Below are 26,988 nucleotides of genomic sequence, written 5' to 3' on the forward strand. Positions count from 1 at the left end.
AAGCCCTCTTGAAAAATAAAATCAAATAATTTGCTCCAATTAGCTCATCTATTACAGAAGTTTACAATTCAGTAATAATAAACCATATTGAATGCTTATTTCTGTCGCCTTGGATATGTCATGTTGTGTGCTGTTTAAGGTGCTCAGTTTGAACATCTTTCCATAAGCTTGTGCATTTCTCATTTGCAGATACTCTTTACATACAGTCACCTAAGCAATGGTTGGTGGTCCCAACACCTTTTGAACCTTGATCCAGAACAAGGCCTAGCAGTACACACACCAGTAAATGAGGTTAAAGATGATATAGGCTCCGGGGAATATCATGCGGGACAAGGTGTCGATGGCATGGGTATTCTGAATGATACGGAAGCTCCGAAATCTCTTTTTCTTTGTTCCAGTGTATTCATTGTCCAGGGAAAGGTGAACCACCATTCGCTCCTGCTTCTCTGGGGGGTCTTCAGCCATATTGGGGGCTCTGGTGTAGCCCGCCAGGCTGTTGGTGTCGGCCTCGCTGTAGGTCCCGTCCAGCATCATGGTCCTGGTGTGGGACATGCCACAGCTACATGGTAGGGACTGCTGCACACATAGGAACACAGAACAAGAACAAGACAACACAGACAATGAGCCTTCACTGAAAGTGTCAATTACTCAGCTGATGCTAAAATAATCCTCTCAAGTGTCTAAGGTCAACGTTGTCTATGTTGAGCTTAATAATGACAGAATGTAGGGTTAATGTGGAAGGGGAAGGTTAAGGGTAAGCTTAAGGTTGAGTCTTAATAAAAAAGATGCTCTTACCTGTTGCTTGGCCTTCTCTCTTAGCTTCCGGTCTTTTCCGTCCTTCACCGTAGTCAGGTAGTTGACAGCCGCATACTCAAGTACAGACAGAAACACAAACACAAAGCTGACCCACAGGTAAATGTCCACAGCTTTGATGTAGGAGACCCGAGGCATTGAGGCGTTCACTCCAGTGATGATGGTGGACATCGTGAGCACCGTGGTGATTCCTGGAACACAGGACAAAAAGACACACCATTTCACCAACAAGGTTTAGATCATGACATCATATTGTTTTCTTACATGTTAAGACATTCTGTATTCAGGTAGCTTTTCTTGACAGAGGTAGACACACGGAGAAGAACGCCAGCAACCTTAGCCAGGCTGAGACATAAACAAATGAATCCCACCTAAAGACACTCTGGCGGGGACTGCCCGTCGGTCGATCCAGAAGGACACCCACGATAACATGACCATTAGGGTGGCAGGGAAGTAGGTCTGGAGCAGGAAGAAGAAGATGTGACGACGCAAGGTGAAGTTGATGAACAGGCGATTGTACCAGCCTGTAGGGATGAAGACGGATTGAAGACCATAGATGAAACAGAATGTTGTGAAGCCTAAAGGTACAGAAACTGAGGATTACACTAAAGGAGAAAGAAAATGACCTGTACTGCTGTAGAAGGCAAGCCTGGACGTGGTGTGGAACTGTTGGATGAGAAACTGAGACAGAGAGATCTTGTCGTCTGTGCTCAGAGAGTCGTTGCCACTCTTCCAGTAGAGCATGAGGTCTTCATCTGTGTAGGCATCTGGGAAGCACACACAGCAGATCCAAACAGAACTAGTCATTAAGTATTCCACATGATCAGTTCAGTACACTGTCTACGGATTATTCTCTTCCTCTGATTCTGATTCCAACAGAACAGTTTCTTTTTGACTTGTTTACATGAATTGTAGAGTGGGTGTCAGACGAGAGAGGAGACTCACAGCTCTCGAGCTCCAGTGTACACGTCTGGGAATCCAGAGGGAATCGACTGAAGTCCATGTTACAGGCAGCTGTTACGGTCACCCTGCGTACAAACACATCATAAGAAGCAAACCAAAACAAACAACAAACCAAGAAGCACTGACTTAAAATACACCCTGTGTTAACACTGACTTAAAATACACCCTGTGTTAACACTGACTTGTTCATTTCTGATGGAGCCTCCTTACCTCAGGCTGTAGAGGACATGGCCATCGGGGTAAACTCTCAGCATAATATTGTCTGTGGTAGTGTCATGGATGAAGGACCTCTTAGAGTGGACAAAGAACACATCAGGCACCCAAATCTTCTTCACTAGTCGTCCATCAAAGGTCATGCTCTTGTTTGTTGTGCTGGGGAAGGACAGGCGCTCATCTTTCCAGTAGTGCCGCAGGTACAGGGTCATGGTGAAGTCCTGGAGCACATATGGGAAGCTTTCAGTACAGTTGCACTTCCACAGTTACAGACCTATTCCCTCTTAATGGTGGTAGAAAAAAATCACAAGCAAAAACCTACCAGCTGCTTACAGAGGACTGATTAATCCGTTTTCAAATGAAGCAATAAAGATTTATTTATATTTTATATGTATGTCTATAACTAGCAAATAAACTTCAACAGACATCCCTTACATAAATCAGCAATAACACAGTTGGCACCGATCAAACATAACAAACATTGATAACTAATGTATTTCTGTGATATATATTGCAAGGTGTCGTACCATGAACACAATACTGGCCTACATGAATAGACTCAGACTCATCTCCTCACAAAGTTGAACCAAAATCTATTTTAACTTGACAATGTTGAAAAGTAGCTACCTACAAAACATGCTTAAAATGAAAAGAAAAAAACAACACAGTACCACTTTAACTACCTTGTGCGTGTTTATGAGAGCTGTAAATGACTAGTGTCTATTGTACCATACATTACATACATTGACTTCAGGTAGACTCATTTCAGGATGAGTCAGATCTCACATAGGCGCAGATGTACTCACATGTTACCGCAAGTTTTAGGCGTAATTTCCTTGCGAGGTGCGCATAAAAACATGCGTACAACATGTATGTAGGATCAGATCGCACGTGAAGTGCACTCTGTCTACGGTCTGAGCCAAATTGGGCCAAATGATGTGAGAAGAAGCAGTGCAACCTTTCCGCCTTAGAAAAGCAGGCGAAATCCAGATTGCTAGTTAGATGCGTGAATGGGAAAAACTTCCAGAAACAATGGAATCTTTGCTCATTTGTACTATTTTAAAAAGCAACCGGTTCAACTGTACAGACTAGCATGAAAGAAACTGATGGCTGATGACACGTTTTCAGAGCAGTGGCCATGGTTGCACGCGGATGAGATGGTCTATGGCACTCCGTGGGCGGGCCGTCTCAGGCTGAGACTCCAAACGCTGCTGTCTGACTGAGCATGCTCCTAGTGACAACAGTGGCGTCCCTTCATCACCTAAGCAGATCATCCCCTCTCTCCACTCACAACATTACATAACTATAAATCCACACAGCTTGTCAAAATTGGGACCAATACAATCAAAGCAGTCTAGCTTAGTGCTGTTAATAACATTATATGATCGCTTGAAAATAAAAGCATAAAATAGCACCAGGGTAGCAAAGATGCTCATTTAGAAGCAGACTGATTACCATAATTCTACACTATCACAATACAGATATGGGCAGATAATGTGAAAAGCATCATCTGAACAATGTCAGCAAGGTCATAAATTAACTAATAGCATTTATTTTACATTTGGCATTAATGTTAGTTGATTTAACAGGCTCATACTGAAATTCAACAAATCCTCAGTTGCCCTCCTAAACATCAGCTTACACAACACCCTAATGACCATTTTAGTCCCGATTTCTGACAGAAGGGCACTTTAATCATATTACCACAGCGTGTGCACATGCTGCCGGAGTTTCCGATGTGAAAAGAAAACATGATCTACTCTACATCTGAAAAGAACTTATTCGTGTGACCCACTTACCATGTCTACTTCAGAAATACTGTCCAAACTCTCCACCTGAACATCGACCCCCACGGGCACAGCAGGACCTAAGGAACAAACACAATGAGGAACAGCCTCACGTAGTACATGTGGACTATATGCCTTTGCATAGCTGTAGACGTTTTGCTTTGAAAGATATAGCTAACTCTTTCTTGCTCGATCATGAGAAATTAATATTCTTTATTTTTAACATTTTATATCCATTTCAGCATTTTAAAACTAGACCAATGGAACTAAAGGCTACATTTTGACATTAGTTAGTTAAACAGGAAGTGAAGGCATTGTTCATTTTCTTTTGGATATAAGCATTTTATAATAGGAGAAAAGAGAAAAGAGGCTTTCTAGCTGGAAGACACTGAGAAGTAATCAAGCCTCTGTACTTTACATGGAAATCTCAATTGAGAAGTTTCACATATACACTCTGGTAGGACTAAGATCAAAAGCGTAACACTGTATCGGCTCGAGCCATGGGACAGTGTTCATAAATTCTCTGTGCCCCTCCAGTCACTGATATGGAGATTTTCCATTTTTTACCACACAAGATGTGCCCCACACTCATTATCTCTTTTGTGTTATGACTTTGATCACCACGAGCATCCATGCAAATACAATGTTGTACTCTTAATCGCAGTCCACATTTTCACACAGGCAGCGACATGCAGTCAGACTACAAAGGCAAAACATTCATTTTTATTCTTCAACAGCTGCTGTTACGTATCGTCACACAATGCGGAATCCTCAAGTCCCCTTTGTTATGAGATATCATCTTTGACCTGTGATCGCTGTCATTGCACGTAGGCCTCTCCTCCTAATCTGTTATGCCTTGGTGCCAGGCTCCGTGCCTGCTTATGTAACAGAGAGCAAAAGCCTTCTATTCGTTTGCCTGTTACCTGGCAAGCAGGATATTAACTCATCCTCTGCTGCCAGCTGTGTGCCCTCTCATCCTTCCACACACCATATGCCATCTATCAGCCCTGCCAGAGGGGGTGGCACCAGATGGAGCTGGCCTGGTGGCTCACACCCCCCCCCCCCCCCCCCCCCCCCCCCCCCCCCCACCTACCAGGGCAAAGGTCTGCTGCCCCTGGGAAGGGACAAACCTCTGGATTAAAGAAATGAGAACACAAGATACGTAAGGCAGTGCCATGGAAGAAAGAAGAAGTGAATGCACTCCCTTTCCTCATCTGCTGTGGTGAGATCAGTGGCTGTGACTCTTAACTGAGGACAGAAACGTTTTATTGAAGTGGTGATGCTAATTTCCGAACAAAGTAAACCCCACCTACAGTACCTAGGAGGCTCTAATTCAGTTCATTAAATTTCAAGTTTTTCAGAACCTTCAAAACACTAGTAGCTGGGTGTCCATACAACTCATTCACAACTTTTAAGTGTATTCATGAAAATGTTGCTTTCGTTGAAAGGAAATCGAGTCTGTGAGTGTGAGCTGTGTTATGTGAGTCTGTGAGTGTGAGCGGTGTTGTGTGAGTCTTGTGAGTGTGAGCGGTGTTGTGTGAGTGTGTGAGTGTGAGCGGTGTTGTGTGAGTCTGTGAGTGTGAGTCTGTGTGTGTGAGTGTTATGTGTTATGTGAGTCTGTGAGTGTGAGTCTGTGTGTGTGAGTGTGTGAGTGTGATCTGTGTTATGTGAGTCTGTGAGTGTGAGCGGTGTTATGCCACAATCTCCTCATTACAGGAGTTGTGAACAGCTGTGCGTCCTGAACTTCAGGTTGCTTAGGGTGACTTTCATGGAAACATGCAATCAAATCCCCACTTTGATACAGATAAACCTGTTTTCATCAACATTATTCACATTTGAAACTATGCGAATCGGGATTTAATCCAGCAAATTAATTTCTTGTTTTATGCGAATTTTAGGCGTTTCTACTCAGGATATTCTATTTGAACACTCAGAATCTGCATGAAATTCATGACACATTACTGCCCTCATCACTAGAGCTAGGCAGAAAATCTAATCTCTCTCACACACACACACACAGAGAGAGAGAGAGAGAGAGAGAGAGAGAGAGAGAGAGAGATAGAGAGAGAGAACCTGGTTGAAGAATGCTATACATGTGCATGTATACATACAACTATGTTCATTAATGCAAAAACAATGATATTCATATTATATGGTTTTGACCAATGCACTTCCTATTTCTCTTTAATTAGTATAATGCACAATATAGTCCATGTTCCACGTCTGCTTGTCTGGGAGGCGATACTGTCTGTCTGTCTGGCTGGTTAACAGCTGTCAGCAGGCCACACAGGTCAGAAGATTGTTGTGAAGTTAATCCATTTGGTCATCAAAAAACTCCATCAGTTTAATCTCCCCAAGTCACCAAAGCTCAGCCAGCTCTCCCCAGATGGCCTGACCAAACCTTTCAATGGGCACTGCCAAAATGTTCAAGACAAGGGGGAGCCATGATGCAATCGACAGTATCGCTATCCCCTATTCAGTCTCAGTGCCCGTGGGGACACACTTTTGAATCCAGCCAGCGGCCATTTCCCATCCCTCACCGTATCACTTCCTGTCCCTCTGTCCTGTCCTTTCTGAATTAATGCTAGAAGCGTTTTGATGCTAACAAATTAGTTAACCTACAGAAGACCTTTATGTTTCATAGTAAATAAGGTTTAATAGTACCTGTGCCACAATTTTTTTTTTACATCATTTGCTTGTTTTGGGGATCATCAACACGATTAATCTGTATATTCGTGGTAATGTACATTTCAGTGCAATGAGTGCTAAAAACCATTCAGGAATCTGTGCACCAGAAATAACAATATGAGTATATAAAGTGATGGTAATCCAGAAATAACAATATGAGTATATAAAGAGATGGCAATCCAAAAATAACAATATGAGTATATAAAGAGATGGCAATCCAGAAATAACAATATGAGTATATAAAGTAATGGTAATCCAGAAATAACAATATGAGTATATAAAGTGATGGTAATCCAGAAATAACAATATGAGTATATAAAGTGATGGCAATCCAGAAATAACAATATGAGTATATAACGGGATGGCAATCCAGACAATGAAAGAGCTAAATCTGTGGTCTAAATCTCTGTCAATCTGCCAGACAGGTTCTTTAGGAAAAACCTTACAGAGCATCTCTGGTCGCATCCATCAAAAGTGCAGCAGGCAGCCAGGGGAACCTGGGCCCGGTTAAATAAAGAAAGCCCTATCTGTTACACTCGCTCTTGCACACTGCTCTCCCTTAGCAGGATTAGCAAAGCTAAATCCATCACTGGTTCTCTGTGGACAGATTAAACCTGTGGCGTTGCATTTGACTGCTGCTGCCTCATGAAACCAGGCTCATTGAGAGGATGCTTTTACAGGATGTGTTTTGAAGTTACACAATAATTATTGAAGTATACATTTACTTGAGGAATTGGCTATTTTTCCCCTTATATATATGGTATGGTATGGTATATTTCCAGGTAGTCCAAGGGCCCAAATTTCATTGAGAGGCAATGAGCAAAGCAACGATCAAAGTCCGCCACGCATGAACTGAAGCTGTTGCGTGGCGTGTGGCATTGCGCTGACCCACCCATGTTTGTGCTTCGGATCTTGCTCAAAATGATTTTGTCAAATGATTAAATGTGCGGCGGACGTTGCTCATTGCCAGTTTCCTGACAGCGAAATGAGGGCCTCAAGTGTCTGTGTTTTGAAATACAGTATCGGACACAAATGGGTTGAGGATAATGCTGAAGCAGAGCAGACACATGTCCGCCCTAAGCCAGGCTGATTTCTCCTCACTTCTCATGTCAGACATCTTCAAAAGTAGCTCTCACTTAACTGTTGATATCACTGCTGTGGCCACATCCTTTATAAGCCCTATACTGAAATCTCAATAAATGGGAGGAGATCTAGCTCAAAGATCACGTACCTACAATTTTACCATTGTGATCATCAATCATCTCCACCAACTTCCCAAATGTTATTATTTGTGTCTGCAGGTACTGGGCAGAAGGGGAAGGACCAGCATATCTTCATTTCAACAAAAGAGCCAAACATTTTTTCTTCCTATTTCTGAAAAGCATTATGATAACAAGGTAGCATACAAAGATTTCCTGGGTGTAAAAAGGACAATGCTGAGCTCCAGCAGTGGGATTTGGGGGATTGTGTGCCACCCCTCTCATGGGAGCTCCTGCTGACACACTGGCATGTTCCCTGCGATAGCGATACCTTCTGGAAGCGTGAAGCTTCCCAGTAAGAGGCTTTCATTAGTAACACTGCTCGTCTGCACTGTTTAAAGAGGGCAGAAAACACAGCTGGTGTGGTGTCTACCAGAAACTGCCCCATTTGCTTAAAATGGCAGCTCCCCCCTGCTAAGTCGGTTTGTTATTGTTAGGGTTGTGCAGACAATAAAGCCTTTTTAGGTTGCCATTTTTTTTGGACAGACAGTCAGACAGATAGACACACATACACTTAAGAAAAATTGAAATATTGTATCTTCAGTCCGCCCATCTGTATATCTGTCTAAACAGTCACTGAAGTTCTGAATTCGATTTAAATCCCATAGTGAGTACACACAAGCAGCACAGCAATGCTTTAACAAAAGTTGAATGAAAACTATGCTTGGATGTTTCCTGCAAAGAACAATGTTAGATACAGTGAAAACTGCTTTTACCTCAGCTAGAAGTGCTGACATGTACTATATGTACTACACTGATTGAGGGTTTTATGCTTCATTAGTTTTGGAGAAATACAAACTGTAACATGATGTCCTACAGTCAAATAACCTGCTCATTCATCATGGTCCTAATGATGGTTTGAATAATGATGGTTTAATATATAGAGTTGTAACGTTGGCTATTATATGCCATTGCCATAACAGTTCTATGGAATACCTACATTTGTTCCATGAATTATTGTTTGTTGATAAATGAGGCCTACCTGCAAAAGCTGGTCTCATGGTAAAATCATGGTCGTCCACTCGAAGTAGCTGATCCGTTTTGACTTTGCGGTTCTTGGTTCCATCAACCATCTTTTTTGACAGAAGGCTGAAATTTTAACAAGTGGATAGTGACTGAATATGTCAAATTAAACATAGAACATTTAAAAAAAAAAAAAATCCCAACAGGTAATCTGACCTCACACATAACAAGCCTTTTCACCAAATCTATCAATTAGATGGGTGACTTTTTCATCAATTATTCTTAGAGCTGGTAGCTCCGTACATTGCGCTTCGCATCTGGACTGCGTTTCGTTGGGTAACCGTAGAGAGATAGTGACCAAATGATCGTCTCTCTATCATTTAACTATGGCAGTTGCTCAACGACGCTTTCGTGAAACGCACCACTGGACAGGTGTTTACCAGTGTAATTTCATGGTGATATTGAATTACTATGATGTACTATTCAAACGCACATTCTAACATTAGCTTGTAATTTAGTTAGACTTTTCCTTCAAAAGTGTTGGAGTAGGCTACCACTTGGTGAAGTCTACTTTGGAGCTGGCATCTGCAGTGCACACGCGGATAAAATAAGTGGGCCTAATTGATAGAGGAATCATGTTTGTAATGTTATTAACCTTTTCGCGTAATCCTCGGATAACTGAATGAGATAAATACATGCACAGACCAACAAGGTTATGTTGCCTGTGCTTTAACATTGGTGCGCCCTCCTAAGCACGGCAGTTTTAGAACGCAAGACGCACTGTCTTGTAATCGTGTAACGCTTTAATACCATGGCTTCAGGCTCAATCAACAATTCAATCTGATCTACCTGCAAACCTGAGGATGCACAAGCCTCATCAATATGTTACAGGCTACTTTAGGAAGTTGAGATACTGGTCCATATCATTTCAGAAGCCTACTTACGTGCCATGCTTGTGAGGTTCCGCTGCTCCAAGCCACCGTCTCAGTCTACTACTTTTTTCCTTGCTGGCTTCTCCGACAACAATCAGGTAGAAAAGTAAAATCGCCAATTTTGGAAAACAAGTCATCGTGTAGTAACATTAACAGTCCTTCAAAAAGTGGCAGAACCCGATTAATCCATGTATGCAATGGTTTGTGCATAGTAATATGCTATCCTTCCAGGACATCCAGGCGTTACGATGTGCATTGAGGAATTAAAGATCTATTACGACTGATTTACTGGCAAAGATGGACTGCTAAGTTAGCTTTACTGTGAGACTAAACGCTGTCTGCCCGAGTTTCACTTGCTCGCACTTGCGTGCCGTCTGCAGTTGTGTAATCTCTGGATAGCGGGACTGCACTACAGGGAAACCTTTCTAATGGCACCAACTGACGTAATGAATATGAGATTCGCAAGTTTCGAGGCACATTAAAGCAAATTAATGAAATAACTGCCTACATTATAAATTATAACTGATAGCACCACTTACTTAACATCAACATGCATGACCAATCAGCAATTATTTAAAAAAAAGAATCCATTCATGATGATGTCCATTGTTGTCACTGCCCAGATAGGCTATTTATTTTCAGTCTGTTTTCTCCTTGAAGTTTTGAAGAAACTAGTAGTCACATTAGTCACATGCTATCTGCCACTGGCCACTCATTTTTCAGCTGTAAAAGCATGATGTGGTTGTTACACTCATTACCAAAATAAACCCGACTTAAAAACAGAAAAAAGAATAACACATAATTTCATCGTAAATGACCTTCCCCATGACATCCAAGAGGACCATTCTATTGAACATTTCTCTTGTAATAATGATCCATCTTGCTAAAACTTTAAGTCTTACAGTACTGTAGGAATTGGTATTTTAAACATACATGCCAATTACCCTCACAAGTAGAGTAGAGCTTTGGACTGACTTTATGACGTAAATAATTGACTTAACCTACGAGATACATAAATTGGTATATGCTGTTCCCAAGCAGCACAAAACAATGCACAACATGTGAATTAAAATGTAAATTAACATCTGATGATTTGTAATTAAGTTCTAAACTAAGATGTCAATTTAAACAGTGACATACAGAAAACCCCCAAAGTTTTACATCACAATACATCAATAGCATAGACTTTATCCTTTGGTAAGGTACTTATGTTGCAGATATATCTAGATTTGTATAATAGGTTGCTGGTTTGCTTCCTTGTCTGATGTGGATGTAAAATATGATATAACTTATGTTCTACATGGTACTTGGACTTCTTAAAAACTCAATGTCTCTGCTCAATTACTGCTGTGACTCCAAACTTCAGGAATGCAAAGACGCCAACACTACTGAGGAAACCTTCTGTGGTTACACAGAGAAGTCCCCCAGGACTGCCACAGACTCTGCCCCATACAGGGCCATGGCAGAAGACATCTTTTTGTCTCTTAACTGGCAGGAACAGTGTCAGTCTTGCTGATACCTAGGCAGTGTCAGTTATACTGGGTTGAGTGACATGGGCAATGTATCTGTGCGTTTGTGTTTTTTGTGTGTGTGTGTGTGTGTGTTCAAATGTCGTCACAGCTCATAGTCAAACTTATAGTCATTGGCCAGATAGACCCTACGGAAGATGAGTGCAGTGAGAGCCAGTGTGAGCAGCACGATCAGCACCACAGAGCCAGTATGGCTGCCATCAGCGGGTGCCTGGGGTGCTGCAGGGAATGCTGGGAATGCGGGGCGACGGGGCGGCTGCTCCTGGCCCTGCTGCTGAGCACGCCGCTGACGGGGACTCAAGGAGCGGGAGCTGCTGTTGCTAGGGGCCACAGGGGGCACGAGGGTGGAGACGGGCACCTCCTCACCGCTGGCTGGACTAGACTCCTCTGTCTGTGGGACACACAAGGGACACTATTTAGTACTATACATTTTCACTCCGCTTATGTCCAGTAAAACCTCCAAGAATATTCCAGTCCCCAATAGTAGCTCTTATAATCACCAGGTCATACATCCTATTCAATCATACACATGTCTCTAATATACAGTGAGCTGGATAAAAAGATATCATTTGGCTAGCTAGCTAATTTCACTCATTATGAAGCTACATTGCCATGAGTCCTTTTACTAGTCTGTACTCAAGAGCGGAATGACATCATTACACACGGATGAGGGAAATTAAATGAAAGTGTCTGGGCTATACATGTTTTGACTAAATTCTAAACATTATACAGGTAATAATAAGTTAAAACTTTAAGTGCTATTTAACAGGGGTTTCTACTTTTCTGGTAAATGGGTATACAGCATGTTGTACTGTGAACAGCAAAAACATCATACATGTTGGATGACGCCCAATAAAACAAAGACATACTCCTCCTGTAAACATCATATATGTGGGATGATGTGATGCCCAATCAAACAGAGACATACTCCTCTGTAAACATCATACGTGTGGGATGATGTCCAATCAAACGGAGACATACTCCTCTGTAAACATCATATATGTGGGATGATGTGATGCCCAATCAAACAGAGACATACTCCTCCTGTAAACATCATACATGTGGGATGATGTCCAATCAAACGGAGACATACTCCTCCTGTAAACATCATATATGTGGGATGATGTCCAATCAAACGGAGACATATTTCTCTGTAAACATCAATAGAATTTTCAGCAAAGTGTGCCGCTGCTGCACCTTTATCAGTTCAGAGCAGACGGTCTATCATTCACTGCTGTTGTGTTTGACTGAGATCATGATTCCCCCTCAGTTCACTTTCAGTAGGTACTCATCACTGCTGACCAAGAGCGCCCGGCAGGCTTTACCATTGGGGAGAAAACCCGCTCATCCACTCGGAACAATTCAGCCCTTGTCAAAGTGTCACCCTTAGGCCTTTCTCCCACATCCAGCATGTCAAATACAAAAACAGGCTCTCTGCTTACAGTCTACCCCAGACCTTGACACACGCTGTTCATAAAAGCTAATCAACATTATTGGTTTCATCTGTGATTGGTCATAATGTTGTGGCTCATCAGTCAATGTTGCAAATGTGAAACCTATCAAAAGATTATAAACTTGTATAGAATTTACGCAAATGTATTTACTGTTACTTAAAAATGTGAAATAGGATATGTAGGGAGTCAATGGGGCCGTATCCTGGAAGTACATTATAATCCATTTCTAAAGACCAGCAGCTACTTCAGTTGCATGACTGCTTCAGCTAGAACTGGTTGCGTTTTTTTCTCCATGGCGCTTTAGCAAGAAGTTCTGAGAGAGCATCTGAGAACTCTCGGCAAACCCTCTAGGTAGGAGACGGCGGATACAGAACACTGCATGAACCGTAGCATGCCACTTTGAGCCATTCCTCTTCCAAACGCTTCGATTCTCTGCGAGCTGGAGAGTTTCTTCAAGCAGATAGGAACATGATGACTAAACAGAGCAAGAGGAGCTGGCCCTCTAATTACAGAAGGGCTGGAGGCAGCGGCATCATGGAGGCATGGCGGCGAGTAGGGGAAGTAGTAAATAACAACAAAATCAAGAAAGGGAGAAAGCCGTAAGCCTGCTGGCGTCAGCGTCAGCTGGGGACAGAGGAGGAGGAAGAGGAGGGGTCGGCTCATCTGAGACCTTTCTTCAGCCCTGCACTACACAGTCAGCATCGGATAGATGAGCTCCCACTGTTTACACTCTTTTGTCCTTATCTCCAGTTTTTAGAGAGAAGGCTTGTGTGAATGGCTCTTGCTAGAATGGAGCACAATTCTTACCCCCTCTGCAATCTGCACAAATCTGGCAGTCCCTCAGTTATATCACTCACTGTGGCCAGCAGGAATACAATACAAGTCACTCAAGCTCGTATACTGGCTGCATTGAGTGCAAAAAACATCAGTTCCGACTGATCCACAGGTCTGTCTCTGGCCATGGTCTGGCCCAATGCTGGCCCTGGTCTGCCTCAATGCTGGCCCTGGTCTGGCCCAATGCTGGCCCTGGTCTGGCCCAATGCTGGCCCTTTCTGTCCTGCCTGTGTTTGAACCATTCAACTCGTTTTGGAGCAAAAGACTGAGGTGCTGGGGAATCAGAGGGCTGTCTATTACATAAAGCACTATGAGAGATGAGACAAATTATGGAGATAACAACAGCGCCATATTTCCCCCTAATACCACCCCCTCGGGAACAAAGACCCCTGCAGTGCAGATAAACTGCTAGAACAATTAACTTTGTTCTAATTTGATGGCACTTTTAAGAACAGCAGAGACAACTATGCACACACAGTTGTAGTCAGAGTTGTTCCATTGCGCCTGACTGCTCCAGCCACTTGCCAAATACTGTAGAATTGAGTAGCTAAGGGTATGTACTATTCAAAATATATATGTGATATGAATCTCCATTTTCTTGCGCTTGCTTCTCCCTGTGGGATGACTATATATAAAAAGCCAAGCTCCGTGTGTGAGTGTGTCTTCTCTTCTCTCCTCTCCTCTTCTCCTTACCTCGGGGGTTTGTGGTGGCCCCACACTGGCCTGGCTGTCTGAAGAGGATTCCTCCTCCTGGCTGTTGGAGGCGGCTTGGCTCTCAGCCCCACTGCTCTGCCCAGCTTTACTGGACACGCTGGCTTCAGCCTGCAGGGACACACAACCCACTGCTGTCACCCACAATGTACTATGGCTCTTGTCAAGGGAGATGCTGCAGATTACCCAGATACACAGTTTGGTTTAATAGCTTTTCTGCACTGAGTGCATGCAAAGGGAAAGAAATTAAAAAAAAATAAAAATTCAGGAAAACATGCAGACGTATTTAATCTGATTATGATTAATCGCAGAAGAGGTAGGATGTCTGGCACGGGAGGGGAGGAAAGGTCAGGGTTGTGCTGAGGCAGTGAGTCTGAGCCCCTCGTCTTGCATCAGAGTGAACCCAGCCGGAGTCTGGGGATCTGTGGGTTTTGGGTGTGTACCTTAAAGCTGATCTGCTGTGCGAGTTCTTTGGCTTCGTGGTCCTCTGGGCGGGGGGTGCTGTTGGGGGACAGAGCCAGGAGGGCCGACTGCATGGTGCAGCCACACACCTCACAGCAGAAGTCCTGAGACCTGACGGGGAGAAGACACAGACACACAGGTGGCTTCGTTAAAACCAAAAAAACACGTAATTTTCCAGCCCATCCCCCAAAATCGTCTTGGTGACAGCCTGATGTTGCACCGCAACACTACGCTACAATTACGACAGTCCCAACCCCCAAACACTGGGCTGAAATTCAACCTGCCTGTATCTCATGCCAGATACATAAAACCACCATGCAGAATCTGTGCCATGGCGATTTAGACTCATTCATCCCCATTGCAGCTATTAGTGACAGTCGATTACAATAGTATGATTATCTGCTGTTTCAGATGACTGCAAAAGGAAGTGAGGTAATATCAATGTATCCCAATGTTTATGCTAACACTTGGTCTGTATGGGTGTCAATGCTACAGAAAGCTAAATGAACATCAAAGAAATATACTGTTGGTATATGGAAAATATAAACAAACATATTTTACAATGAAAAAACAAACAAACTTGCTTCTGTAAAATGATGCTCAGTTCAAACAGATTTAAACTTCCTTTCACATGACTAATAAACTGAGTCGATCGTACACCTGCTACGTTCACAAAAGAATGCCTAAACATGACTACTAGGAAAGAAAATCTAATATAGCTACCTGTCAGCCAAACTGTAAAACTGCTTGTTCACTTCTGATTCACATTTATGCAGGCATGAAAACGGGTCAGGGGTGAAAAAGGTGAGAAGGATATTACCCCTCCAGTGGGGTCCGGGGGCATGCTCCCCCGTAAGAAAATTTTTAATATTCCATATTTTAAAGCATCAATCTGATGCATTTTGAGAGGCTTTTTTTGCCAACCTGGGGAGAGCTGGAGAAACTTAACTTCAGCCATGAGTCCAAAATTATTATGGCCTCCTTACTAAGTATTATGCACTGATGTCACTGGGTCTAACATACAGTATAAGAGGCACAATGTGGTAAGGGCACCACAAATGGCTTAATGCATAGCCCCCACAAGAGATGGTGGACATGCTGTAACTTAACTTGTCTACTCTTCCATCATGATTGAAAGCCAATACAATGTTATGTAATTCAGATTTTAATTAGGGCTGTCAATAGAGACAAAAAAATTAACTAATTCATCTCACATTTTGAAATTCATTAATCTAAATTAATCGCGATTAAAAGTTGGTTTGACTTCTAAACACTAAATCTTATAAATTAACGAGTAATCACTTTCAGACAGCGTGTATTTTAGACACTGTTGTTTAATTGTATTTTTTTTAAACACAAAACTACACGCAGAACTGTGTTTTCAAAGAGGCTCAGGCCTATAACTCATAGCTAAAAAGTGCCAGCCAGGTACAGACTGTGCGCCGCGCAGGGTAGATGGTAAAATGGAAGTAGCCTAGCAGCTGCCAACATAATACGGGCACTATCAGTGCCTAAAGTGGTCAGTTTGCCACTTATCTCCCATCTGTTTGAGACGTCGATGAATTCCTCTGCACAGTCCTCCGCTGTATTTCGCGAATGTTTTTTTTTTTTTACTTCCAATGCAAAATATCTCAATTTCCATACATTGTCAATAAAATGAACTGTGACACCCAGGTAATTGTCATTTCTGACTGACGTCCAGTTGTCAACAGTAAGGGCGAGGCTGGCAGCTTGTTCGAGGAGCTGAATTTTTCGTGCTCTCTCGCCGTCATACAACGATAAATCGTAAGAATTGTCCCCTGAAGCAACTCGAATCACCTCAGACAGCCCACCGTCCTCAACTATGTTGATGGGCCGACAGTCACCGGCAATCTAAACTGCGTAAAGCCCGAATTATAGATCTGCGTCGGTGTCCGTCCGTTTTACGGATGGGCGGGGAAACAGATTCGGACGGATGATTCGGACGTACTGTTTTTGATTTATACTTCTTCGACGGCTGTGGGTGTTGAAAACAATTCACCGCCAGAACAGTGGGTGGAGCAGCGGTTTTTTGGTCACAGACGAGCTACTACGCAACCTCTTTGAGTGATAGAATTCGTCGATTGTTTAACTCCCTCCTCCCAGCCCTCATGTCATCAAGAGCTACAGGTGTAGTCACATGGGTCTTTGAGACACACTACATTACAATGAATAGTCTGTCTAACGCTATATATTCACTTGAAAAGGCAAACTTATCTCCATCACGGTAGGTATTATTTGTGTGAAAAATAGTAGCAATCTATAACAAAATGATATGCTTATCTTACATACACTATAGAAACTATTAAAAACGATTCAATGAAATGAATACTATCTCATTTTCTTTGGTATTTTTTGTCATATTCAGATTTGTAATGATGATTGCTGGGTAATATGTATGCTGTTGTCCAATGTCAAGTCTCTATTTGATCATGTGACGAGACGATATGATAGTTTAGGCGCAACATCTGAACGTCAAGACCAACAAGCTGACTGGGCAAAGAAATATCTGTGACAACGTGATTACAGGAGGCAAACTGGTATCAGGGAAGAAGTTAAAAATAAACTGTCATCTGGAGAGTTTAAAAGAATACAAAACGAGGGGGAATCTACTGTATGGAGATATTTCTGCTTAGTAGTCAACACGGATTTATTAAACCTGGATGGTTGGGGGAGAGAGATGAACGTCAAAACCGACAAACTGGGCCAGAGGCAAAAGCACCTGCAAGCTGAAAACAATGGCTTTCAAACATAAGCGTGATAAGGCATTGAACATTCCATATTTAAATATCTTAATAAGTAGTCAAGTCAACGTGTCTGCCTCACGTGATGGAGAAGTTCGTTTTTGAGACTAAAATAAATCACATTTAGGATAATAGCCTTCTTGTGTGCGGGGATTTTTTTATGTCCTAGCTGTGACAACGCGATTACAGGAGGCAAACTGGTATCAGGGAATAAGTTAAAAAATAAACTGTCATCTGGAGAGTTTAAAACAATACAAAACGAGGGGGAATCTACTGTATGGAGATATTTCTGCTTAGTAGTCAAGGCATTGAATATTCCATATTTAAATATCTTAATAAGTAGTCAAGTAAACGTGTTTGCTTCACATGCTTCTCCCCTGTACAAAAGCGTCGGCTAAATGACTAAATGTAAATGGATTAGACCTCGATTGTTGGACTATGTAGATCGTTTTATAACAAACTTTGTGCACTTAAAGTTTTTTAAAAAAAGAAACTGTCATCTGGAGAGTTTAAAACGACACTCGAGGGGAAATTTACTGTAGGCCTATGGAGATATTTCTGTCGGATGGCATCATATTCTATGCGGATTCTAATGAGGCTGTTTGATATGTCCAATGTAAGAAGTGTGAAGCTTTAATGAAATATGATTGATGCCATCCTCTTTCTCCACAACATGGATTAAACATTGATGGTTGGACTATGTAGATACTTTTATAAGGAATGTGTCCGTGTACTTACATTTTTCAAGAAAAAAGATAATCTTCAATGGTAAGACTTGTTTTATTCGCGCCTCTTCTGGTGTAGCATATAACGTGAGTTTTATTTAGGCATATCAGATGCATAGCGTGTGTAATGTGTAGGCCATTTCATTCCGTTCTTGCAATGTGAATAATTCATTTCAATATGCTTATATCCCTTTTGTGCGCGCTTGTGCGTTTAACGGGGCTTGTTTGTGTGAGCCAGTGCATTTATCATTCATCTGTTGATGCTCGAGTTTAATAAAGGCAGGCTATTCTTAAGAAACGTATGTAAATGTGTCAGTAGTATGAACAGTTGAGACATTGACTCATTGGGGTTCGGACTAAATATTTTACTTGCTGTCGGGCTGGGGTAGGGCTGGGACAAGTCAGCGCGATAAGGCATTGAACATTCCATATTTAACTTGGCATAGTCGCCCCATAATGCCGTGCGGCGGGCACATACTTTTCTCGATGTGATGCAGCGCATAGACATATATACATGTCTATGATGCAGCGCCCAACAATGTTCTTTAACAATGTTCCTTACTGTTCTAATTGCATGTCGTTGTTCTGTGTTGGGACGGAGTTTATACAGGTGTGTGACGGTAGCACAGTCTGTTCGTGATAACTTGTAGCAGGGCATAAAGCCCGTGCCATTTTGACATTGTATTGTGTTTAGTGTTTAATTAAAAGCCATAACAAATATTCCACACTTCCGTGATTTGTTACCATATCTTAATAAGTAGTGAAGTCAACGTGGATTCTATGGATTAAATTCATTTATTGACACATCTTTTCAGGACGACCACAGCGCTTTAAAACGACGTGTTTATAAGTTACATTATTCAAAGATGGTAGATTAAAGGCGAGATAATCGCCAGGTGTAATAAGCCTACTTTCTCATTATGTGTGTGTGTTAGGGTTTGTAATGCAATGGTGTTGGCTGCAAGTTAACTCCACTTCACGTTAAGGTTAGCTTTTGTATATGAGCATTCATTTCAACTGTTCCATCATCTGAAATATCACGGTGTCGAAAAACAAACCTTTGATCTAAACAGAATATTCAGTATGGAATGGGAATATTTCAGAGCAGGGCTATCTTTTATCGCGTTTGACAAATATGCTCCGATTGCTGTGATGTCTCCTGTGAGAATGGGATAGTATTCTCTCCTATGAATTCGCGGTCATTTGAGCGTCCTTATAAGTGTTTCAGAAATATCTTCAGACCTCTTCAGTTATGTTTGTTCATAATCAACTAGAAGAAGCTTGTGAGACGGTCTACAGGCTATTCATAAAAAACATACGTAAATGTGTCATTAGTATGAACAGTTGAGACATTGACTATGTCTGGTTGGATTCCGACAATATATTTGAATGGCTGTCTGGCTTGGGCACTACTCTGTCGGACGCAGGCCGGGCTCGGACAGAAATATTCGGCTGATCCACACTCTATAACAGAATAGGAACAGATAGGGAATGAAACAGGAAATGTGAGATTCCGGAAATGATGTCGTTAGGAAATGATTTCGTTAGCGGACCAATCACAGCCAAGGGGGTATCCGTCGCTATCCGTTCGTATCCGAAAAAGTTAAAAAAATCGAGAGGTGCACGTCGGTGTCCGTCCAGCTCTCCGAAGGGCTCGGATGGGCTCGGATGGGCGTTCCACCACGGGGAAGGGTGTTGCCAAGGCGTGGCTATGTGTCCGGACGGACACCGACGCAGATCTATAATTCGGGCTTTAAGCGTTGGTAACCTTTTCACGGACTGGTCTAGTTATTTTCCTAGTGAAGTCGTGGATTGTGGGTTGGCGACCATCTAACCTGGGACTGCTTTCTGTCGGGTGCTTTGCATTAAGGTGATAGCTAAATTCAGCTTGACAAATGCTACATACAACTTTAGTTTTGTCGGTTGTTCCCTCATTTTCACTCTTAAACAGAAACTTTCCGCCCAACAATCCCTCTGCTCTCTCCATCTTCAACTACCTTCTCGGTCTCTCCTATTCCTGACTGCAGGCACGCGGCGGTTTCGTGTCATGTGTCAATGCACATCGGAAGTAAACAAAGTTGCGTTAACTGCCTTAAAATATTTGATCGCATTAATCTTGGCCACAATAATCTGATAGATTAACGCGTTAACTTTGACAGCCCTCATTTTAATACATTTTATTGGCAAAGATAACAATTTACATTACAGTTCGTAATACTTTCAGAACCAGATCATTTTTTCTTCTTTGCCTGAACGACCAGTGTCTTCATGGCCCGCTTTCGCTGTTTTGCCACGTCTCAGCCTCGACCTTTTCTCTTCTTCAGCAGGCGTGCTTTCAGCTTCTAATGGTGGTCTGCACTGGTGATGCAACAAGGCAACTTCGCGTTAATATTTCCATGCACTAGCGCTCCCTTCTGGCACGCGCACCTGTTCGCAATTCACTGAATCTCGCACTCCCTTCTGGCACGCGCACCTGTTCGCAGTTAACTGAATATGAATACCTACCCCCCCCCAAAAAAATTCTCATCGAATCTACACGATTCACGTAGGTCACCTATTTTGGTTTCAAAACGGCGAATTTCGCCGAAAGGTGAGGGATTTTCATGCCTGTTTATGAATAAGAAAAGGGGCTACCATGATGGTATTTGCCCTTAACAGCAGATCTGACAGTGTGTACTATCATGTATATGGCCCACTATCTATATTGATCAGTATCAGTCTATCAGACTGAGTTCCTGGCCCGACTCTGTGCGTTATTGGGTTCAGACTGAGTTCCTGGCCTGACTCTGTGTGCGTTATTGGGTTCAGACTGAGTTCCTGGCCTGACTCTGTGTGCGTTATTGGGTTCAGACTGAGTTCCTGGCCTGACTCTGTGTGCGTTATTGGGTGCTGGGTAGAGAATTTTGGTGCTGAGCTCTCTGTTGCCATGGCACTTGTTGTGATGTAAGGCACACTGCTCCATTCATAAGCTCACAGAGCGGATGACCCATGTTCAGGTAAGAGTTCAGGTATGACGTAAACCTTAAACCGCCCTCTGCTGTGTGCTGAACTGAAACCGTGGTTACATACGGTCATAAAACAGTTGATCTGATCTATTTGGTTAGACTTGTGGTGTATTTCTTTGCATTCCTGAGGTTTGGAGCCACTGGAGTAATTGAGCTAAGACACTGAGCTTTTAAGAAGTTCAAGCACCATGTACAAAATAAGTTATATAATCTCTTACATCCACAACAGACCAAACCAGTAACCTATTATACAAATCTTGATGATGAAGTCTATGCTATTGATGAATAGTAATGTCAAACTTTGGGGGGGTTTCGATATGTCACTGTTGACCCCGTTCCATAAAACTGAACATCAATATGTTGTTAAAATGAATGTGTTGTGAGTTCAGTAACAATAACAGATATGAGGGAGCATTGTAGCAAACCTTAAAGAAACTGTTGTGAAGTGTTTTTTGGATCTTTCACACCAACCACACCACACACTGTCCACTTGTTCAGATTAGATCTCCTCTTTTGAGAAATGTCATTCCGGTGGAGTTGCCAGTCGGGCACCCTTGAGCACTCCAAAGGCGTGCAGTGTGTGTACGGCCGCCCGCCCGCCCGGCCGGCCCACATTTCAGCACGACTTTGTTTCTGAACTGACAGAGAGGAACGTCAGAGTGAAAATATGGATTGGGCGTCGTGCTGTGCGCGGGCTGGGAGGCGCGCAGTGAGTGACAGCGCTCACAATTACCAGGAGCACAAAGGCACAGAGATGAGACTAGGAGCGAAGTGCTGTCTCAAGCACAGCCTTCGCGCTGGGAAAAAGGCACTTTTCTACGGCAGATAAGTGAGTGTATATTTATAGAGAGGAGCGAGTTCCTTCTGTCACTTCCAATCTTCATGTGTTAATGAGAGTGGCAGTTGGTGAAGAGCCCACATCCTTACGTGTTAATGGGTGAGGCGTCACGCTTCTCCAGAAGTTCTATCTAATCAAGGCTTCAATCTATTTCAAATACAAAGAAAACATGTGGTGACACGCAACGGTCAGTGACTTCCATTTTCAGTTCGTAATGAAAGTTTCCCAGAGGATCTTCTGTGGGCCTGAGGGCTGTGCGATGACTCAGGTGTGAGAGGAAAAGCACCACAGCCCTGGTCTTACCACAGCTTCATCAACCTCTGCTAAACCTGACAAGCAGCAGACAAAGACTCATATCTCAGCGTGGGTCTGAATATAAATAATTCTACACACCAGGGCCGAACAGAAATATGAGCCGTTAATAAGAGAAAGTATACTGAACTTGAGAGCAATTTAATTTAACGAATTCTACAAAAAAAATATGAACTGGTTAGTTTGAAACACTGACTACACTGAAGTTCAGTCTTGTTTGTTCAGTGTTTTATACAGCCAAGCCCTGGGAAAGGACCCACACATGACATTCCCAGATCATAAATAACTATTGGGTGGACATGACACAGGGAGTGAAAATCATTTCTACATGAGAGCTAAGCTTCTTCTTACTGCACCTCAGGCATGGATCTCCCTGGCCTAACCTTGTGTAGATGTGCAAGCAGCTTTGAGAGGGGGAGGGAGGAGTGAGGACATTAATGCTGCAAAATCATACTTTTTGGCGAGGGCTCTCCTCTCCTCTGGGGTATAATCAAGAGATCCTATTGCGCCCTCTCCTTTGGTTGGCATAAATCCGATTATAGCTATTAGCGCAGTCCGTACTGAAAGGGAGAGAAAAGAAACAAAAACAATGATGACACAAGATGGATAAACACATAAACAACAGCACAGGTTCACAAGTTCAGGCTCTACGGCTGCAGAGGAGAACGGTGGCTAAATAACATGCGTGACTGATGGCATTTCTGTTTTCACTCCACTGTAAACCATTTACATGCATTTACACCAGTCCCTCACATCCCCATCACTACCTGCAAACACTCACACCTGATCTTCAACCCTTTGTCTAATGGGTCTTAGAATGAAAGATTTACCTACTTTTTTTAATAAAAATAGCCCTATTAGTGTGTTCCCTCAGGGGTAAATAAACAAAGGGGGGTGTTTTGCAGGTAGTGTACATGCTTTGTCACATATTACCCTGGCATGAAATACAACATGAAACCTGATTGCTTTCTTCAGCTTAGCACAGTTTACAATAAATACTACTGTCAAATACTGTACATGTCACTGACGTAATTGATGTGTATGCACCCAAACATCAGAAATTTAAATTCGAAAAATGAAAAAGCAACAACTGCCTAACGTCAAATATCAGCTACAATGACAGTAGCACAAATTCTGTACGTAGGAAGTTAGGTAGATGCACTGTTGTGTTTTACAGGTATAAATAGCAGAGGATTCTTTGTTGAAAACAAGAACAAAAAAAGCTAAAGTCTTTGGCTATGACTAAAAGCAGAGAGTAAATGTGAGAAATATGGCACTAAGACAGCCGCGACCGAGAGCTTTGGGGAGGGAATTAGACAGGCGTGCCCAAGCTCGATGTGGAGTGACACTTTGCTTATTGAGTTAGTTCTGCTGTGGAGTCCAGCTTTCATTCCCTTGCAACTCTAAGCTCTCAAATTGGGGGAAAACACTGATAGAACAATCAGGCAAATATAAACGCTGAGGCAAATAACATTTGCATACTCCTTTCATTTAAATTCAAACGGGCCCTAATCCTTCCTGCGCGTCTCCGTTCCCCAAGGCAAAGAGTCAAGATGCTAAGTATAGCATGGAAGCTGAAGTAGGAGAAGAAAAGAGCTGGTGTGTTTGTGTACATGTGCAGCTGGAAACGGAATCACTTGATGATGTGAAGTGTTTGATAAATGTGGAGGACTATGGATGTACAGTACAGCACAGTGGCTACAAGCGTTTTACAAGCTGTGGATGGAATATGAGAGACACACGTTGACTATGTGTGTGGTGGTGGGTCTTGGTTGTGAGGACATACGTACTGCTCCAGGAGGGCTGCCAGGTCTCGGGGTGATGGCCAGAGATGCTGAGACAGATCTTCTTCCCCACCTCAAACCTGCCATTGGCCTGTAATGGAACAGAGTTTCAAGGTTTCTTTCAAAAAGTTACAACATAGCAGTCAGAGACTGAGGGTGCCACCAAAGAATATGTGCTCTCGTGATGACGGCACGTCCTCAGATCAAGCTGAGCAGCACAAAGGAGGAAGCTCTAATGACAAACAATCTCTGCAAAGACAGAATGGTACAAAAGGTGGGGGTTGATGTGAAAGGGGTGACAGACTCACTTTAAATCACCACACCCTTGTGACATCAAAACAGTAAACCCAACATATCCTTGTAGAATACTTACATTTTAAAATGACTGATTTCACAAAGGAATGTGTATAATTAATTGAGAAGCACTGATTGATAAATCATTAAAAGTCCCCGAGATGCCTTTGTCATACTGTATTTTAAAATTGAATTTAAAAAGAAGACGTACGAGGAAGGCTGGTGTCAAAGAATCTTGCTGTTACCCTTTGATCTGTGTGTGGTGTCATATCAAATTATGTGTTTGTGTCACATACTGTTCCTTGTCAGTGATGGGAAGATTAGCTGGAACTCAGGGAATGGTTTCTTAATGAGAAGGCAACCCTCTTTGACAGGATCTTACCGTGAGCAGTATGATGCTAGGGGGCTTCATGGGGTACTCCGGGGGCAGCACAATCCTACCATGGTAGACTCCACCATCAAAGTCTGAGTCCGGTGGTCCTCGCACAGAGAAGTGCCACTCAAAGAGATTATCCTAGAGATGGAGCAGTCAAGATCAGACGTTTCAGTTTCAACACCTGGGCTCAAGTGTTCTCAAATGGTGCTAGAGATTTCTTTCTTGCTGGAGAGGCGCTGACTTTCCTTAAGTCTGGGGGAGAAGGTAACAGACAGGCTCTATGCTCTACCTCACCTCTAGTGGCTGAGCGTGGTAATGCTCTGTAGGCTCTCGGAGTTCTGCCGCCTCCTTCATCAGGCGCTTCACAGCTGATTGACACAGAAGAGAAGACTGTTAGAGAGAGAAGAGGAGAGGTGCGTGGATGTGCTGGTCAGTCACACCGGTCTCCCTGGTAACCTCTCCATCCCTCCCCCACACCAATCATCAGCCTGACCACTGGAGCAACACTTATGAGCCTGAAAGAGCACAGCAGCTGGTGACTCAACATTAATACAGACAGACAGAGCATGAAGCACTGGACAAAATACCATGTGCCACATAGTCAACACACACACACACACACACACTTACTCCTTGCTGAAACATCTACATGCTCGTCATATCTGTTTACAATGCAGCTGAAGAGTTCTGAATCATTGATTCTCTAATGACCCAACTTAACATTATGACTGCTACCATCATCACAGCATGTCCATTAATTTAGAGAGAAGCAAAGCAATCATGTCATCCTCGAGACAAACAGCTCTTAGCAGTGGCTTAGGTGGCTCCCCCACCCCTCCCCCACCTCAGCTTTCACTTTTAAGATGCTAAGGTCAATGACTTCCCTTGGCAGTCTTAAGAATGGCACGTGACAGGCATCAGCAGAGAACATCTGTTTATCTTAACCCTTGTGCATTAACAGAACCATCTTTAATCTGAGCAGATGCAGCATGCCTCCGCATGGCTGGGGGATCCCACACCCACCCACCCACTCCCTCTCAACCATACTTATCCCACATGCTGTTCACCCCCGCAGCTATGATGCAACGCTAGAAAGCTCTGTGACATGCCTGGTGTTCAGGCTGGTGTTCAACAGCCCGCCTCAACCTTGCCCGTTTCTGCGCTCTTAAAAGAGAAGTGCCTGTTTCACAGAACACCGGAAAACAGAAAATCTTCACTCCCCGTACTTTATTGAAGACTGAAATCACGATTTTTCCAGGGTTTCAGACAAGAGAGGAGCTACTTTGTAGTGTGAACAGAATCCAGCCAGCGCTCTCGTCTGTAACAGGAAGCAGGAGCCACTGAGCTGGAGGTTTGTCATCGGGCCGTCCCACTCGGTTCAAATTGGAAAATAATTGGAAAAAGTGTGAGCATGACAAACCCATTCCTGTAAGGAAAATTGCTTTGGAATCCAATTGTACAAATTGATACAGTACAAAAAGAGAAGGAGTCCACTTATTCTTCTTAGAGTAAGACAGAGAGGAAAGAAAGACCCTCAGATGTCAGACACACACACACACACACACACACACACACACACACACACACACACACACACACACACACACACACACGCGTTTCTCAGGGCACGTGTTCCATCAGCCTGTGCCCGTGGCTGGACATTGTGCTGAAGTGGAGATCTGTGATTGTGGAGTGTCAGAGAGGGAGGAGATGTCAAGAGAGTGTGTGAAATCCCAAACAGCTGTGGAGGAGAGCAGAAGCGAGCTCTGTGATGACGGACTGAACTCAAAGATGTGGGAGAGCAGGATCATTTCAGGGGGGGGGGGCACGAATCTGAATCTCAAACTCTCTCCACTCCAATCATGACCTACAATAAAGCCAGCGGCAGCCTGATGAAGAGGGTGCAGAAAGCACACGTTTGCCTTCCAGCCCTGCATGGGGCTGCACATGGAGCAGATGAATGTGATTAACTGTTAATTAGTCGGGGACTGCTCCCGGTACCAGGCCCAGCAGAACTCATTTGATAGCCGGAGGGGGCAAAGACAGTGAGAAGACTTTCATGTTGTGGCATGTAGGCCTATCAGAGAGTGTTGGGTGGAACTGTTAATGTTTTGCCAATGAGTAATCACAAACTGACCTACAAAATACAGAATATAGTGCTATATTGGGCATTCCATGCTAAGGCCATAAAATGTTAATCATTACATTTACCGACTACTAGACTATTTTTGCTTTTTGTTCTTGTAAGGACTAATACTTCCTGTGCAGTAGTTTTTTTTTTGTT

At 43.0% G+C, this 26,988-nt stretch overlaps 2 protein-coding genes across 3 annotated transcripts; both read right to left on the minus strand.

Moving 5' to 3' along the window:
- Positions 1-7: 7 nt before the first annotated feature.
- LOC105894864 (gamma-aminobutyric acid receptor subunit rho-2-like) lies at positions 8-10,127 on the minus strand. 2 transcript variants are annotated; one of them, XM_012821417.3, is made up of 9 exons: positions 9,631-10,127; positions 8,706-8,812; positions 3,789-3,856; positions 1,987-2,210; positions 1,759-1,841; positions 1,440-1,580; positions 1,185-1,337; positions 796-1,004; positions 8-573 (listed from the first exon to the last, which is right to left on the minus strand). In XM_012821417.3, the coding sequence occupies exons 1-9, from the start codon at positions 9,753-9,755 to the stop codon at positions 265-267; spliced, it is 1,419 nt and encodes a 472-aa protein (XP_012676871.2). In that variant the 5' UTR covers positions 9,756-10,127; the 3' UTR covers positions 8-264. The 2 variants fall into 2 exon arrangements, with proteins under 2 accessions (XP_012676871.2, XP_031437303.1); XM_031581443.2 differs by having other exon boundaries at positions 8-576.
- A 93-nt stretch (positions 10,128-10,220) lies between these two features.
- ube2j1 (ubiquitin-conjugating enzyme E2, J1) lies at positions 10,221-25,095 on the minus strand. The gene is made up of 7 exons (XM_031581444.2): positions 24,999-25,095; positions 24,711-24,842; positions 24,041-24,125; positions 22,705-22,810; positions 14,590-14,719; positions 14,129-14,257; positions 10,221-11,538 (listed from the first exon to the last, which is right to left on the minus strand). Exons 1-7 carry the CDS (start codon positions 25,056-25,058, stop codon positions 11,233-11,235), a joined length of 948 nt encoding a protein of 315 aa, XP_031437304.1. The 5' UTR covers positions 25,059-25,095; the 3' UTR covers positions 10,221-11,232.
- Positions 25,096-26,988: the final 1,893 nt, after the last annotated feature.

This window comes from Clupea harengus, chromosome 15 (genome assembly GCF_900700415.2).
Source record: "Clupea harengus chromosome 15, Ch_v2.0.2, whole genome shotgun sequence".
Classification (NCBI taxonomy): domain Eukaryota; kingdom Metazoa; phylum Chordata; class Actinopteri; order Clupeiformes; family Clupeidae; genus Clupea; species Clupea harengus.

Bases quoted from the DNA above. Each gene is read 5' to 3' on its own strand.
- ube2j1 (XM_031581444.2), bottom strand. From the start codon at position 25,058: ATGAAGGAGGCGGCAGAACTCCGAGAGCCTACAGAGCATTACCACGCT. The intron at 22,811-24,040 runs GTACGTATGTCC...TCTCCCTTTCAG, and splicing joins CTGGCAGCCCTCCTGGAGCA to TACGGACTGCGCTAATAGCT. The intron at 11,539-14,128 runs GTAAGGAGAAGA...TGTGTCCCACAG, and splicing joins GGCCACCACAAACCCCCGAG to ACAGAGGAGTCTAGTCCAGC.
- LOC105894864 (XM_031581443.2), bottom strand. From the start codon at position 9,755: ATGACTTGTTTTCCAAAATTGGCGATTTTACTTTTCTACCTGATTGTT. The intron at 8,813-9,630 runs GTAAGTAGGCTT...TTAAAATTTCAG, and splicing joins GAACCTCACAAGCATGGCAC to CCTTCTGTCAAAAAAGATGG. The intron at 1,581-1,758 runs GTGAGTCTCCTC...TGTGCTTCCCAG, and splicing joins TACACTGGAGCTCGAGAGCT to ATGCCTACACAGATGAAGAC.